A 16,964-nucleotide genomic window follows, 5' to 3' on the forward strand; every position below is an offset into this window, starting at 1 on the left:
ATTCCCCAAAAAATCCCCAAAATCCCTTAAAAATCCTTCAAAAACTCCTGAAAAAGTTAAAAAAATTCTTTAAAAACCCCCAAAAATTCCTTTAAAAATAAAAAAATTGCCAAAACCCACAAAAATTGCATTTAAAAAACCCCCAAAAGCTGCATTAAAATCCCCTAAAAATCCCAATAAAAATTCCCGTTAAAGCGCGACTGCCGTAAAAGCTGCCGTGAAGCGCGACTGTTGTAAAACTGTCGTAAAACTGTAGTAAAGGCGCCTAAAGCGCGACTGTCGCGAAACTGTCGTAAAAGATGTCGTAAGCGCGACTGTCGCAAAACCATCGTGAAAGGAGCAACTGTCGCAAAACTGTCGTAAAAGGTGTCGTAAGCGCGACTGTCACAAAACCGTCGTGAAAGGAGCAACTGTCGCGAAACCGTCGTGAAAGGTGTCGTAAAGTGCGCCTGTCATAAAACTGTCGTAAAATATCTCGTAAAGCACGACTGTCGTAAAAGGTGTCGTAAAGCCCGACTGCCGTGAAACTGTCGTAAAAGGTGTAGCAGAGCGCTACTGTAGCAAAACTGTCGTAAAGGGCAACTGTTGTAAAAGAGGTGCCGTGAAGCAGCACTGTTGTCAAACTGCCGTACAGCGCGACTGTCGTAAAGAGACCTTTGGGCCACAGTGGGAATTAAGCCCTTTAATGGTATCTCCCGCCGGGACGTGGGTGCCGCGGAGCAGCTCCCCGCCTGCAGGGCACGGGTTGCGCTCTTTGCCGCACGGCACATGCCTGCGGCCGTCGCTCCGCCCGAGCTCCGCCAAGTTACGCCCGCCCCGCCCGTATTTGCTGTCTCATATTGCCCTAATTAAAATGGTCCGAATTCTTATTACTCTGATTTCATTACTATTTTTATAACCATTTTATTACTATTCAACTTTCAAAATTTTAAAAACAAGGGATTGGCGTTTTTTCACGGGGAGGGTGGAATATGACAGCTGCTTTAATAAACACAGCACAGACAGAGAATCCTTTCGCCCCTGCAAATGCCACCCCTTTGACCCCAACACAAAAGAATTTCGGAAAAAAGCTGTGCCCAAACAGCTCCCAGGTTCCACCACCTGGCTTCAGAGATCTCTCGTCCCCATCCATCCTGACTGTGCTACCCCCGATGCTCCTACAGCTAGAAACTCACTCACTAGCAAGGAAAAATCCTTCCAAAGCATTTTTTTCTATTTTTATCCTCTGAGTGTCCAACTTCTTTTGCTAAATTTCTACAGATCGGAGCTCAAATTACCGTTTCTGGCCAGTGCAGAGACATATGATGAAACATGCCTCAGTTATTCTTACTCTTCATCTTATGGAAGTAGCAGCCAGCACTAAATTTGCATGATCTAACCAAAGTAAACATTTGACAAAAAAGCACTTTCTGTAGCAATATTGAAAAACTATAGATTGAGGTAAAACCATCAATTTTCTGCCCTCAGTGGTGCAAAGTCACTTGCTGTTCGAAGAGCATCCCAGGGAACATCCTAAAGATGTGTAAAAGCAACACCTGGACAACAGCAGATAAAGCAGGATTAAAAAATTGAGAAAACTGAAGTTAATAAACACAAGGTTCATGAACATTGCAACAGAAGCTTGCAGAAACATTTCAAGGTTCATCCAATAAAGCCCTGCGGCACACTGTAATCCCCCATACCCGAAATATCCATCTGCAGATTGCAGGAGACACTTTGAATTGTCAAACCAGCCCGAGTTGGCACTGCTGCCAGCTTGGCTCTGGGAGGCATCCTGCGTATCGCCGATTTTCAGGAGCCAGCCGGCCACAGGCCTCCAAACTTTCCCCAGCTGTCCGTCGTTGTTAAGTGTTATGATTCAGGGAAATATTTCTCTTTTTGCATTTCTGCAGGGACTTAAATTGAGGAGAATCCTTCTCTTGAGAATATTTTTGGCGAATAATTAAAAGGGCAAAAGTTGGGTTTTTTTCCATTTTATCAGTTTCAGTGGAGCTATCTGCTCCAGTTTCTCATTTTTAGAGGTTCACTTGAATGGAGCCCTGTCTTTTCAGCATTTTCAGGATTTAAATATTCATTTTTGAGCACTTCTTTCTGCGCCTTTGGAGCAGCTATCTCAGAGAACGGTGAGCCTGGCATGTACTTGACCCTTACGCTGCCCAGGAGGTTTTTTTCGTTTTCTTATTTTTGCTTATAATGTAGATCAGCCAAATTAAAAGTCCCAAGGAGACTTGGAGTATTTACATCATTAGTATCCTTCTCCACCTTACTGAGCCACACGTGGTGCACTACTCAGCAATCACCAAGGAATAATTATGGAAGTTAACAGCAAATTACCCAATTTACCTAAACAGACAGTTTCATGTTTTACCAGCTTTCTGTTCTCCTGCTCCAAGCAGCTGTCGCAAAAAAGAAAGCGCTGTTATTTTTCTGAAGAGTTTTCTTCTCTAAGAAGCTTTTCGCCCCCCTGGAATTGTCCGAGGAGCCCGGGCTGCTCGAGGGCTTTTATAGCCGGGAACGAGGGTGCCAGGAACGAGAGGCAGGTGCGATCAGGGGTATATTAACCCCGGCCTTTGCTCAGGGGTGTCATTCCCTCCCTTGCGAGACTGTCGCAGAATTTGCTGCAAAGCGCGGCCTCCTAAACGACCTCAGGACCGCCCCCCCCAAAAATCTGGGATGAAATAAAAACAGGGCAGGAGACTTTTCTTCTTTTAACGCCGTTATTCAAGTGATCAGCTCAGGATTAGGAAGCTCGATGAGGCGGCCGTCTCCGTCTTCTTCCCAGCGTGGCTCAGAGAAGGAGGATGCGCAGCTTTGAGCTAAGGGTCCGATCCTTCCCCGGCGTTTCTCGCTTTTCCCTCTTTCCCAGCTCCAGGTCCCGGTCCCAGGCAGCTTCTTTAGTCAGGGCGAGGGGCACCAAGGTCTCCCAACATCTCTGCAGGTCCAGCACTCTATTCCTCACGTCCAGGAATCATTCGAATTCTTTAATTTTATATTTGGCTCGTTGGTTTTGGGGGTTTTTATAAGTTCAATACGTGCCATGGTACGCTGGTTCTCAAAATCTACATATTGTAATGCCTCCCTCCTCCCCAGGTTCTCCCTGCCTGGTAAGGGAAATGCAGTTTTGCCTCAGGCGGGGTTTTACCAACACAAAAGGAGGGCGATCTACCTGCCCTGGCTGGGGTCCTTAAGTGGTACAAAGAGAACTATTAACTCGAACGACTTACAGTTAACATAACAAGTAACCCTGCCCAGCAGCTCTGCCTCAGCAGCTCTGCTTTATAGATGCTGTAACTCAGTTTTTTTCTACTGATGTAAAATTTAACAAAATTCAGTTCATAACATGGGACATCTGTGACCCCCGTCCCGGGGACACCTCTGGGGACACCTGGACCCCGCTGCCGCACCTGGATCCGAACGGGCGCAGCCCCAGCCCCGCCCCCTTTGGGGCTTTTCTTCTTTTTGGGTTTTTTATTTTTTCCCCTTTTTTCCATCTTTTCCCCACTTTTTTACTTTTTGTTTTTACGCCTGTTTTTTGCCATCCTGTGTTTTATCAGGGGAAGGGGGGGACGAGCTCAAATCCCCCCTCCCCAAAATAAAAATTCCAGTTTCCAGTTTGTGCCACTCTGGGGCTCCTTCGGGGCATTTTGGGGGGAGATTTTGGGGTGACTGGTCGGGATTTGAGGCTCATTTGGGGCATTTTGGGGGCAGAGATTTTGGGGTGACTGGTCGGGATTTGAGGCTCATTTGGGGCATTTTGGGGCAGAGATTTTTGGGGATTTGACTCATTTGGGGCATTTTGGGGGAGGCTTTTGGGGTGGATTTTGGGGACAGGGATTTTGGGGATGGTTTGGGGATGGTTTTGGGGATTTCGGGGGGATTTTAGGGACAGATTTTGGGGAGATTGGTCAGGATTTGGGGCTGGTTTTGGGGATTTTGGGGCTCATTTTGGGGGCGGGGATTTTAATTTGGGATTGGCCAGGATTTGGGGCTCATTTTGGGGGATTTTGGGGTGATTGGGCAGGGATTTGGGGCTGGTTTTGGGGATTTGGAGGGGAAATTTTGGGGCAGTTTGGGGGAGATGGGGATTTTTGGGTGAGTGGCTGGGATTTGGGGCTCTTTTGGGGATTTTAGGGGCAGGGATTTGGGGATGGTTTTGGAGATTTTGGGGCAGTTTTGGGGGGAATTTTGGGATGAATGGGTGAGATTTGGCGCTCATTTTAGGGATTTTGGGGGTCAGGGATTTTGGGATGATTGGTCAGGATTCGGGGCTCATTTTGGGGGCAGGAATTTGGGGATGGTTTGGGGGATTTTGGGGACAGGGATTTGGGGCTGGTTTAGGGGATTTCGGGAGGAATTTAGGAACAGATTTTGGGGTGATTGGCCGGGATTTGGGGCTGGTTTTGGGGATTTTGGGGCTCATTTTGGGGGCAGGAATTTTGGGGTGATTGGCCGGGATTTGGGGCTGGTTTGGGGGATTTTGGGGACAGGGATTTGGGGCTGGTTTGGGGGATTTTGGGACTCATTTTGGGGGCAGGAATTTTGGGGTGATTGGCCGGGATTTGGAGCTCGTTTTGGGGATTTTGGGGCTCATTTTGGGGGCAGGAATTTTGGGGTGATTGGCCAGGATTTGGGGCTGGTTTTGGGGATTTTGGGGGCAGTTTTGGGCAGGGCTTTGGGGCTTTTTTGGGGGATTTTGGGGACAGAGACTTTACTTTTGGTCTCGCTGGGATTTGGGGCTGGTTTTGGGGATTTCGGGGGCAGACATTTTGGGGTGGCCCCCCCCTCCCCCCCCTTACACAATCAGGGCCCCCCCAACACCACCGTTGCTTTTTATTCCTTTTACAAAGAAGCTACAAAAGGTAAAAAACAGCGTCTGCGGGGGGGGGGGGGGGGCACACGCTGGGGGGAGGGGGAGACCCCAACCCAACCCCCAACCCCCCCCACCCCCCCCAAAAAAAAAATAATAATAATAATTCCAGGTTTGGCTTCAATTTCCACACGGGCGGCCACGGACACGGCCCCTCCCCCCACAAAGCACAAAATGATCGAAAAACGCCAAAAATCGAGACTGGGGGGGGGAGGGGCAAAGCGCGGGGGGGGAGGGGCCCGACATGCGCGGGGGGGGGGGCGTAAGGCAGCGGGGGGGAGGGGTTGGCACTGCAGAATTGGGGGGGGGGAGGGGTTCCCCCATGGATTCCCCTCCCCCCCCAAAGAGCCCCGCCCATCCCCCCCCCCGGGGGGGGCGGGGCCATCCCCAGGGGGTGGGTGGGGGAGGGGCTTTGGCACGGTCCCGGCGATAAGGCACATCGGCCCCCCCCGCGGGGGGCGGGGCTCAGCTGGAGGGCAGCGCCTGCACGAAGAGCCCCCCCCGCGGCACTTTGGCCGGGGGTCCAGGGGCGGCTCCGGGGGCACCGCGGCCCCGCCCAGGCCCAGCTCGGCCGGCAGCTCCTCCTCGCTCTCCTCCTCCTCCTCCTCTTCCTCATCTATGGGGGGGCGCGGCATGAGAAAATTCCAGAATAAAACCCCCACCAAATTCAACCCGAAACGTAAAAAAAAAAAAAAAAAAAAAAATTTAAAAATGGATTAGAAAGTAATTAAAATGAAATTTAAAATGGAATCAAAATGAAAGGGAAAAAAAAAAAAGGATTAAAATGGGATTCAAATGGAATGGGAAATAAGGCAAATGGAATGGGAAATAATTCAAATTAAATAGAAAATAATTCAAACAAAATGGAAAATAATTCAAATAGAATGGAAAATAATTCAAATGGAATGGAAAATAATTAAAATTAAATAGAAAATAATTAAAATTAAATAGAAAATAATTCAAACGAAATAGAAAATAATTCAAATGAAATGGAAAATAATTCAAATGGAATGGGAAAATAATTAAAATTAAATAGAAAATAATTAAAATTAAATAGAAAATAATTCAAATGAAATAGAAAAGAATTCAAATAAAATGGAAAATAATTCAAATGAAATAGAAAATAATTAAAATTAAATAGAAAATAATTCAAATGAAATGGGAAAGAATTAAAATGAAATAGAAAATAATTAAACTTAAATAGAAAATAATTAAAATTAAATGGAAAATAATTCAAATGGAACGGAAAATAAGTCAAACGAAATGGAAAATAATTAAAATTAAATAGAAAATAATTCAAATGAAATAGAAAATAATTAAAATTAAATAGAAAATAATTCAAATGAAATGGGACAGCATTAAAATGAAATGGAAAATAATTCAAATGAAATGGAAAATAATTAAAATATTAAAATGGAATAGAAAATAATTAAAATTAAATAGAAAATAATTCAAACAAAATGGAAAATAATTGGAAAATAATTCAAATGGAATGGGAAATAATTAAAATTAAATAGAAAATGATTAAAATTAAATAGAAAATAATTCAAATGAAATGGGAAAGAATTAAAATGAAATGGAAAAAATTAAAATAAAATGGAAAATAATTCAAATGAAATGTAAAGTAATTTAAATGAAATGGAAAATAAGTCAAATGAAATGGAAAATAATTAAAATGAAATAGAAAATAATTAAAATTAAATAGAAAATAATTCAAATGAAATGGGAAAGAATTCAAATGAAATGGAAAATAATTAAAATGGAATGGAAAATAATTAAAATTAAATAGAAAAGAATTCAAATGAAATAGAAAAGAATTCAAATGAAATAGAAAAGAATTCAAATGAAATGGAAAATAATTCAAATGGAATGGAAAATAATTCAAATGAAACGGAAAAGAAAGTTGAAAGTGATTGAAATGAAATTTAAAATGAAATGAAAAGATGAAAGGAATTAAAAGAATTGAAATAAAATTAAAATCCAATTGAAAATAATTGAAATCAAATTGAACATGGAAGAAAAGTAAATGTCTTAAAATTAAGAAAAAATTAATTAAAATAATTAAACTAAAATTGAAAATAAAATTGTAAAGAATGAAAATAAAATTTAAAACGGAATAAAAATAAAAGAAGAAGCCAATTAAAATAATTAAAAACAAATTAAAATGGAATTGAAAATAATTAAAATAACATTCGAAATTAAATAAAAATAACCCAACTAAAATTAGAAATTCAATAAAAATAATTAAAATAACCTTGAAAAATTCAATTAAAATCAAACCAAATTCCAGAATTAACCCCTCCCCACCCGGAATCCCCTCCCCCCCGTTGGTTTTTGGGGGGGGTCTCCCCCATTTTTGGGGGCTCACCCACCTTTGTCGGGGTCCTGCGAGTTCAGGGAGCTCAGGTTGGCAAACTGGGGGGGGGAGGAGAAGGAGGGGGGGGGTCAAATTTGGGGGGGGGGGGTGACACCCCCTGAACCCCCAAAGGGGTCACCCCGCCCCCCCCCCAAAATGAGAGCAAAGGGACCCCAGGGGATGGGGAGGGCAAAAAACCCCCCCAACCCCCCCCAGGGACCCCAAAATCTGCCCAGGGACCCCCAAAACCTCCCCAAAATCTGACCTGAACCCCCAAATCTGACCTGAACCCCAACCCTCCCACAAGACCCTCCTAGAGCCCCCCCAAACCTGCCCCAAAACCCCAAACCTGCCCCAAAACCCCAAAACCCCCCAAATCTCCTCTAAACCCCCCCAAAACTGCCCCAAAACCCCCCCAAACCTGCTCTAAACCCCCTGAACCCCCCAAAATCCCCTGAAACCCCCAAATCTTCTCTAAACCCCCCCAAACCTGCTCGGGACCCCCCCACGGTGCCCACCTGGCCCATGACGGCGATGGGCACCCTCTGCTCCACCAGGTAGTACAGGTGAGGGACCCCCCAAACCCCCAAATCTGCCCCAAAATCCCCTGAAAGCCCCCCAAATCTTCTCTAAACCCCCCCAAACCTGCCCTGGGGACCGCCCCCGTGCCCACCTTGGTGCCCACCTCACCCATGACCGCAATGGGCACCCTCTGCTCCACCAGGTAGTACAGGTGAGGGACCCCCAAACCTGCTCTAAACCCCCTGAAATCCCCCCAAACCCCCAAAATCCCCCTGAAACCCCCCCAAATCTCCTCTAAACCCCCCAAACCTGCCCCAGGGACCCCACCCGTGCCCACCTCGGTGCCCACCTGGCCCATGACGGCGATGGGCACCCTCTGCTCCACCAGGTAGTACAGGTGAGAGACCCCCTAAACCCCCCCAAATCTGCCCCAAAATCTCCTGAAACCCCCCCAAATCTTCTCTAAACCCCCCCAAAATCTCCTCTAAACCCCCAAACCTGCTCGGGACCCCCCGGTGCCCACCTCGCCCATGACGGCGATGGGGCAGGTGCCCCGTGCCCGTGCCACCCTCTGCTCCACCAGGTAGTACAGGTGAGAGCCCCCCAACCCCCCCAAATCTGCCCCAAAATCCCCTGAAACCCCCCCAAATCTTCTCTAAACCCCCAAACCTGCTCGGGACCCCCCACGGTGCCCACCTGGCCCATGGCGGCGATGGGCACCCCTCTGCTCCACCAGGTAGTACAGGTGAGGGACCCCCCAAACCCCCCAAATCTGCCCCAAAATCCCCTGAAAGCCCCCAAATCTTCTCTAAACCCCCAAACCTGCCCTGGGGACCGCCCCCGTGCCCACCTTGGTGCCCACCTCACCCATGACCGCAATGGGCACCCTCTGCTCCACCAGGTAGTACAGGTGAGGGACCCCCAAACCTGCTCTAAACCCCCTGAAATCCCCCCCCCAAACGCCCCCAAAATCCCCTGAAACCCCCCCAAATCTCCTCTAAACCCCCCCCAAACCTGCCCCGGGGACCACCCCCGTGCCCACCTCGGTGCCCACCTCACCCATGACCGCAATGGGCACCCTCTGCTCCACCAGGTAGTACAGGTGAGGGACCCCCCAAACCCCCCCAAACCTGCCCCAAACCCCCTGAAATCCCCCCAAACCCCCCCAAGCCTCCCCCAAACCCCCCCAAAATCTCCCCTAAACCCCTTCTGGGTGCCCCCCCGGTGCCCACCTCGCCCATGACGGCGATGGGGCAGGTGCCCCGTGCCCGTGCCACCCTCTGCTCCACCAGGTAGTACATGTACTCGTCGTAGAGCAGGCGGATCAGGTGGAAGGAGCCGAAGCTGGCGGCGCTGCGCAGGGTCAGGTCCCGGATCACCATGGAGCTGGGGGGCATCACGAGGGGTTTTTGGAGGTTTGGGGCGTTTAGGGGGGTTTTGTGGGGGTTTAGGGTTTTTTTTTGGTGGGTTTAGGGTTTTTTTGGGGGGTTTAGGGTTTTTTTTGGGAGGGGTTTGGGGGGTTTAGGGGGGTTTTGGGGGGTGAGTAGGGCACTGTGCAGGGTCAGGTCCCGGATCACCATGGAGCTGGGGGGCATCACAAGGGGTTTTTTGGGGGTTTGGGGGGTTTAGGGGGGTTTTTGGGATTTAGGGGTTTTTGGGGGTTTAGGGTTTTTTTTGGGGAGGGTTGGGGGGTTTAGGGGGGTTTTGTGGGGGTTTAGGGGGGTTTTTGGGGGGTTTAGGGTTTTTTTTGGGGGGGTTTGGGGGGTTTAGAGGGGTTTTGGGGGTGAGTAGGGCACTGTGCAGGGTCAGGTCTCAGATCACCATGGAGCTGGGGGCACGGGGGGTCAAAAAGGGTTTTTGGGGTGTTTAGGGGGTTTTGGGGGTTTTAGGGGTTTTGGGGGTTCAGGGGGGTTTTTGGGGGTTTAGGGTTTTTTGGGGGGTTTGGGGGTTTAGGGGGGTTTTGGGGGGTGAGTAGGGCACTGTGCAGGGTCAGGTCCCGGATCACCATGGAGCTGGGGGGCATCAGGAGGGGTTTTTGGGGGGTTTGGGGGTTTAGGGGGTTTTGTGGGGTTTAGGGGGTTTTTGGGGGTTTAGGGTTTTTTTTGGGGGGGTTTGGGGGGTTTAGAGGGGTTTTGGGGGTGAGTAGGGCGCTGTGCAGGGTCAGGTCTCAGATCACCATGGAGCTGGGGGGCATCAGGAGGGGTTTTTGGGGGTTTGGGGGTTTTTGGGGGGTTGGGGTGTTTAGGGGGGTTTTGTGGGGGTTTAGGGGGTTTTTGGGGGGTTTGGGGGTTTTTTTGGGGGTTCAGGGGGAATTTTTGGGGGTTTAGGGTTTTTTTTGGAGGGGTTTGGGGGGTTTAGAGGAGGTTTTGGGGGGTTGGCAGTGTAATTGGAGGATGTTTTTGGGCTGGTTTTTGAGTACATCCCAATATCATTTCAGGGTATTTTGGGGCGTTTTTGGGTGCATCGCACTGTAAATCTGAGGTGATTTCGGGGCGTTTTCGGGGCGTATCCCAGTGTAATTTTGGGGTATAGCCCAGTATAATTTCAGGCTGGTTTTGGGGCATTTTTGGGGTGTATCCCTCTGTAATTTCAGGGTGTTTTCTGGGGTACATCCCAGTGTAATTTCAGGCTGTTTTCGGGGTGTATCCCGCTGTAATTTCGGGGTGTTTTTGGGGTGTATCCCAGTGTAATTCTGGGGTATATCCCAGTATAATTTCAGGCTGGTTTTGGGGTGTATCCCGCTGTAATTTCGGGGTGTTTTCTGGGGTATATCCCAGCATAATTTCAGGCTGGATTTGGGGTGTTTTCGGGGTGTATCCCGCTGTAATTTCGGGGTGTTCTGGGGGTGCCCCTCACCTGTAGAAAGACCACTTGAGCAGGAAGAGTTTGGCAGCGCGGGGCAGCCCGGGCGTGCCCAGGTGTGGCCGCAGCACTTTGGCCACCACGGCGTCCAGCCAGGCCGCCCACTGCTCCAGCGAGTGCTGCTGGCCCAGCGTGGCCTTGAAATCCTGCTCGAGGCGCTGCACGACGCGAGCCTCGCAGCGGCACACCCAGGCCGCCTGCTCCTGGTGGGGGAATCGGGAAACACCGGAATTGGGGCGGGAAAAACGGGGATTGGGAACCGGGGATTGGGGTGGGAACACCGGGAATTGGGGCGGGAATTGGGGCGGGAACACCGGGAATTGGGGCGGGAAACACGGGAACTGGGAACCGGGAATTGGGGCAGAAAACCGGGAATTGGGGCGGGAAAAATGGGGATTGGGAACCGGGAATTGGGGCGGGATATCGGGATTGGGAACCGGATTGCGGGGAAATCCCGCTCCAGGTGCTGAACCACCCAAGCCTCGCAGCGGCACACCCAGGCCGCCTGCTCCTGGTGGGGGGAACGGGAAAAACGGGAATTGGGGCGGGAAAAACGGGAATTGGGAACCGGGAACTGGGGCAGGAATACCGGGAATTGGGGCGGGAAAAACGGGGATTAGGAACTGGGAATTGGGGCGGGATATCGGGATTGGGAACCGGGGATTGGGAACCGGGGATTGGGGCGGGATATCGGGATTGGGAACCGGGGATTGGGAACCGGGATTGGGAACCGAGGATTGGGGCGGGATATCGGGATTGGGAACCGGGACACGGCAGCGGCACACCCAGGCCGCCTGCTCCTGGTGGGGAAAGGAAAAACGGGAATTGGGGCGGGAAACACGGGGATTGGGGTGGAAAAACCGGGAACTGGGGCGGGATGGACACCGGAGAGAGCCTGGAGCGACCCCGGGACTGCGGGGACCCCGAGGGGAACTGGGGAAAACCGGGAATTGGGAACCGGGAATTGGGGCGGGATGGACACGGGAGAGAGACCCCAGCCCCATTTCGGGTTCCTCCAGCACCATTTCAGCGCCCCCAGCCCCATTTCAGTGCCCCCCCATCCCAATTCGGAGATCCCCCAGCCCCCCCATCCCCATTTTGGGTTCCCCACCCCAACCCGAGTCCCCCAGCCCCTCCCCCAGCCCCATTTCGGGCCCCCATCCCCATTTCGGGGTCCCCCAAACCCCAATTTCGGGGTCCCCCAGCCCCCCCAGCCCCATTTCAGTGCCCCCATCCCCATTTCGGGGTCCCCCATCCCAATTTCGGGGTCCCCATCCCCCATTTCAGTGCCCCCATCCCAATTTGGGGTCCCCAAACCCCAATTTCGGGGTCCCCCAGCCCCTCCCCCAGCCCCATTTCCGCGCCCCCAAACCCCACTCCTGCTGCCGCCCCCCCCAGCCCAGCCCCATTTTTGGGCCCTAGCCCCCCAGACCTGCACGAGACCCCAAGTCCACTGGTTGGTTCCTGAGCATTTCCCTGGGCCGTGTTTGCAGAGATCCCCCAGCCCCAGCCCAGGTGGTTCAGGGGACGCGGGTACCCCCGCAGGGGTCTCGGGGCCCCCATCCGGCGCCTGGGGGCCCCATCCCGGGGGCACCAAAGGGACCCTGAGAGCCCCCCCAGAGCCGCTGTCAGCCCCCCAGATTGACCATGAGCCCCCCAAAGCGCTGCAGGTACCAGGTGGTTCAGGGGTTCCTGTGCAGGGTTTGGGTAAATGCCCCACCTGTGGGCATGGGGGGCACCTGGGGGGGCACTTCAGGGGCATGGGGGGCACCAAAGGGACCCTCAGAGCCCCCCCAGAGCCGCTGTGAGCGCCCCCAGATTGACCATGAACCCCCCAAAGAGCTGCAGCTACCAGGTGTACCCACAGGGGTTCCTGTGCAGGGTTTGGGTAAATGCCCCACCTGGGGGCATGGGGGGCACCTTCAGGGCATGGGGGCCACTGTGGGGACACCCCCAGAACCTTCACAGAACCCCCAGAGCCCTGTGAGCCCCCAGATTGCCCCATGAGCCCCCAAACCAGGTACCAGGTGGTTCAGGGGTACCCACACAGGGTCTAGGTAAATGCCCCACCTGTGGGCATGGGGGGCACCTGGGGGGGCACCTCAGGGCATGGGGGGCACCAAAGGGACCCTCAGAGCCCCCCCAGAGCCGCTGTGAGCGCCCCCAGATTGACCATGAGCCCCCCAAAGCGCTGCAGCTACCAGGTGTACCCACAGGGGTTCCTGTGCAGGGTTTGGGTAAATGCCCCACCTGTGGGCATGGGGGGCACCTGTGGGCACCTCAGGGCATGGGGGGCATCTCAGGGCATGGGGGCCACTGTGGGAACACCCCCAGAACCTTCACAGAACCCCCAGGGCCGCTGTGAGCCCCCCCAGATTGACCATGAGCCCCCCAAAGCGCTGCAGCTACCAGGTGTACCCACAGGGGTTCCTGTGCAGGGTTTGGGTAAATGCCCCACCTGGGGGCATGGGGGGCACCTGGGGGTACAGGGGGCACCTCAGGGCATGGGGGCACCCCAGCCCCCATTTTTGACCATGAGCCCCCCAAAGCCCTGCAGGTACCAGGTGTACCCACAGGGGTACCTGGGCAGGGTTTGGGTAAATGCCCCACCTGGGGGCACCTGTGGGCACCTGGGGGGGCACCTCAGGGACTGGGGGGCACCGGGGGGGCACCAAAGGGACCCTCAGAGCCCCCCCAGAGCCGCTGTGAGCCCCCCAAAGCAGGTCAGTGCCAGGTGTACCCACAGGGCTACCTGGGCAGCGTTTGGGTAAATGCCCCACCTGGGGGCACCTGTGGGCACGGGGGGCACCTGGGGGCACCTGGGGGCACCTGGGGGTACAAGGGGGGCACCTCAGGGCATGGGGGGCACCCTCAGAGCCCCCCAGAGCCGCTGTGAGCCCCCCAAAGCAGGTCAGTGCCAGGTGTACCCACAGGGGTTCCTGTGCAGGGTTTGGGTAAATGCCCCACCTGGGGGCACCTGTGGGCATGGGGGCACCTGTGGGCATGGGGGGCACCAATGGGCATGGGGGGCACCTGGGGGGCACCCCCAGAACCTTCACAGCATTGACCATGAGCCCCCCAAAGTGCTGCAGGTACCAGGTGTACCCACAGGGGCACCTGTGCAGGGTTTGGGTAAATGCCCCACCTGGGGGCATGGGGGCACCTGTGGGCATGGGGGGCACCTCAGGGACTGGGGGGCACCGGGGGGGCACCAAAGGGACCCTCAGAGCCCCCCCAGAGCCACTGTGAGCCCCCCAAAGCAGGTCAGTGCCAGGTGTACCCACAGGGCTACCTGGGCAGCGTTTGGGTAAATGCCCCACCTGGGGGCACCTGTGGGCATGGGGGGCACCTGGGGGGGCACCTCGGGTCGGGGGGGGGCACCCCCAGAACGCTGCGGGCATTGGGGGGCACCGTCCGAGTTAAAATTCCAATTTTTAAAAAAATCAAAGGAACGAAAAAGAAACGAAGAACGAAATAAAAACCCCAAAGCGCCCTAAAGGTGACCCCGGGAACGACCTCGGGACCCCCCCCCAAAAATACCCCAGGACCCCCAAAAATACCCCAGGACCCCCAAAATACCCCAGGACCCCCAAAGGTTCCCCCAAAAGCCCCAGGACCCCCAAAAATACCCCAGGGCCTCCCTAAATGACCCCAGGACCCCCCAAAGGTTCCCCCAAAAATCCCAGGACCCCCCTAAACGACCCCAGGACCCCCAAAATGACCTCAGGACCCCCCAAAAATACCCCAGAGCCTCCCTAAATGACCCCCAGACCCCCAAAGGTTCCCCCAAAACGACCCCAGGACCCCCAAAACGACCCCAAGACCCCCAAAATGACCCCAGGACCCCCCAAAAGTTCCCCCAAAAATCCCAGGACCCCCAAAATGACCCCAAGACCCCCCAAAATCCCCCCAGGACCCCCCAAACCACCCCTGCAACCCCCAAAATCCCCCAAAGACCCCCCAAAATGACCCTCAGGACCCCCAAAGGTTCCCCAAAATCCCAGGACCCCCCAAAACGACCCCAGGACCCCCAAAATGACCTCAGACCCCCTAAAGACCCCCCCAGAGCCCCCCAAAGGTTCCCCTAGACCCCCAGGAAAATGACCCCCAGGACCCCCAAAACGACCCCAAGACCCCCAAAATGACCCCAGGACCCCCCAAAGGTTCCCCAAAAACCCCAGGACCCCCTAAACGACCCCAGGCCCCCCAAAAATCCCCCAGGACCCCCAAAACCCCCCTGCAAACCCCATAATCCCTTCCCAAAGACCCCCAAAATGACCCCAGGACCCCCCAAATGACCCCAGGACCCCCCAAAGGTTCCCCCAAAAAAACCCCAAGGACCCCCAAAATGACCTCAGACCCCTAAAGACGCCCAGAGCCCCCCCAAGGTTCCCCTAGACAATCCCAGGACCCCCAAAATGACCCCAAGACCCCCCAAAACGACCCCAAGACCCCCAAAATGACCCCAGGACCCCCCAAAGGTTCCCCCAAAAAGCCCCAGGACCCCCAAAACGACCTCAGACCCCCTAAAGACCCCAGAGCCCCCCAAAGGTTCCCCTAGACAATCCCAGGACCCCCAAAATGACCCCAAGACCCCCAAAATGACCCCAAGACCCCCCAAAATGACCCCAGGACCCCCCAGAGGTTCCCCCAAAAATCCCAGGCCCCCCAAAACGACCCCCAAGACCCCCAAAATCCCCCAGGACCCCCCAAAGGTTTCTCCAAAAAGCCCCAGGACCCCCAAAAACGACCCCAGGACCCCCAAAAATCCCCCAGGACCCCCCAAAACCCCTCTGCAAACCCCATAATCTCTTCCCAAAGACCCCAGGACCCCCAAAATGACCCCAGGACCCCCTAAAGACCCCCCAGACCCCCCCAAAGGTTCCCCCAAAAATCTCCAGGACCCCCAAAATGACCCCAGGACCCCCCAAAGGTTCCCCCAAAAATCCCAGGACCCCCAAAATGACCCCAGGAGCCCCAAAAAGACCCCAAGGTCCCCCCAAAAATCCACCAGGACCCCCTAAACGACCCCAGGACCCCCCAAAAATACCCCAGAGCCTCCCTAAATGACCCCCAGACCCCCAAAGGTTCCCCCAAAACGACCCCAGGACCCCCAAAACGACCCCAAGACCCCCCAAAATGACCCCAGGACCCCCCAAAGGTTCCCCCAAAACCACCCCAGGACCCCCCAAAATGACCTCAGACCCCCTAAAGACCCCCAGAGCCCCCCCAAGGTTCCCCTAGACAATCCCAGGACCCCCAAAATGACCCCCAGACCCCCCCAAAATGACCCCAGGACCCCCCAAAATGACCCCAGGACCCCCAAAGGTTTCCCCCAAAACGACCCCAGGACCCCCAAAAACCCCCAGGCCCCCCCAAGCCCACCTTGACCCGCACCAGCTCCTCGGGCATGCTGACCATGGCGCTGCCCAGCCAGCTCTCCAAGCTCTTGGCGAAGTTGCGGATGGCCTGGGTGAGGGCGCCTGGAAAACGGGGCCAAAAGGGGAATTTTTGGGAAAAAAACAAAAACGGGGATTTTGGGGAAAACACGGGATTTTGGGGGGGGGGGGGGAAATCGGGGGTTTCTGGGGGGTAAAATGGGGATTTTTGGGGGTAAAATGGGGATTTGGGGGAATGAAAATGGGATTTTTTTGGGGGGAAAAATGGGAATTTAGGAGGAAATGGGGTTTTGGGGGAAATGGGGTTTTGGGGGAAATGGGGGATTTAGGGGGAAAAGGGGATTTTGGGGAAAAATGGGATTTTGGGGGAAATGGGGATTTAGGGGGGAAAAATGGGGGTTTTGGGGGTAAAAAGGGGATTTTGGGGGGAAATGGGGATTTTGGGGGGGAAAAAAAGGGGATTTTGGGGGGAAATGGGATTTTGGGGGAGAAAATTGGGATTTTTTGGGGAAAAATGGGGATTTTGGGGGGAAATGGGGATTTTGGGGAAAAATGGGATTTTGGGGGAAAATGGGATTTCGGGGGGAAATGGGATTTTGGGGGTAAAAACGGGATTTTGGGAGAAATGGGGATTTTGGGGGAGAAAATTGGGATTTTTTTGGGGGAAAAATGGGGATTTAGGAGGAAATGGGGATTTTGGGGGAAATGGGATTTTGGGGGAAAATGGGGGTTTTGGGGGGAAATGGGGATTTTGGGGGAATAAAAATGGGATTTTGGGGGAGAAATTGGGATTTTTTGGGGTGAAAAATGGGGATTTTGCGGGAAAATGGGGATTTAGGGGGGAAATGGGGATTTTCGGGGGAAAAATGAGGATTTTGGGGGGGAGAAATGGCATTTTAGGGGATAAAAATGGGGATTTAGGGGGAAAAATGGGATTTTTGGTGGGTAAAATGGGATT

At 53.2% G+C, this 16,964-nt stretch overlaps 1 protein-coding gene across 1 annotated transcript; it reads right to left on the bottom strand.

Annotated features, from left to right (window-relative positions):
* Positions 1-265: 265 nt before the first annotated feature.
* On the bottom strand, positions 266-16,090 carry LOC115916139 (MHC class II regulatory factor RFX1-like; the record flags this gene model as incomplete). Its single annotated transcript, XM_030969838.1, has 6 exons — positions 266-654; positions 5,250-5,483; positions 7,240-7,282; positions 8,978-9,131; positions 10,602-10,810; positions 15,993-16,090. Coding segments are annotated over 6 exons (1,127 nt in total), but the record flags the coding sequence as incomplete, so codon positions are not given.
* Between the last annotated feature and the right edge of the window lie 874 nt (positions 16,091-16,964).

Source organism: Camarhynchus parvulus, unplaced genomic scaffold (genome assembly GCF_901933205.1).
Source record: "Camarhynchus parvulus unplaced genomic scaffold, STF_HiC, whole genome shotgun sequence".
NCBI lineage: Eukaryota > Metazoa > Chordata > Aves > Passeriformes > Thraupidae > Camarhynchus > Camarhynchus parvulus.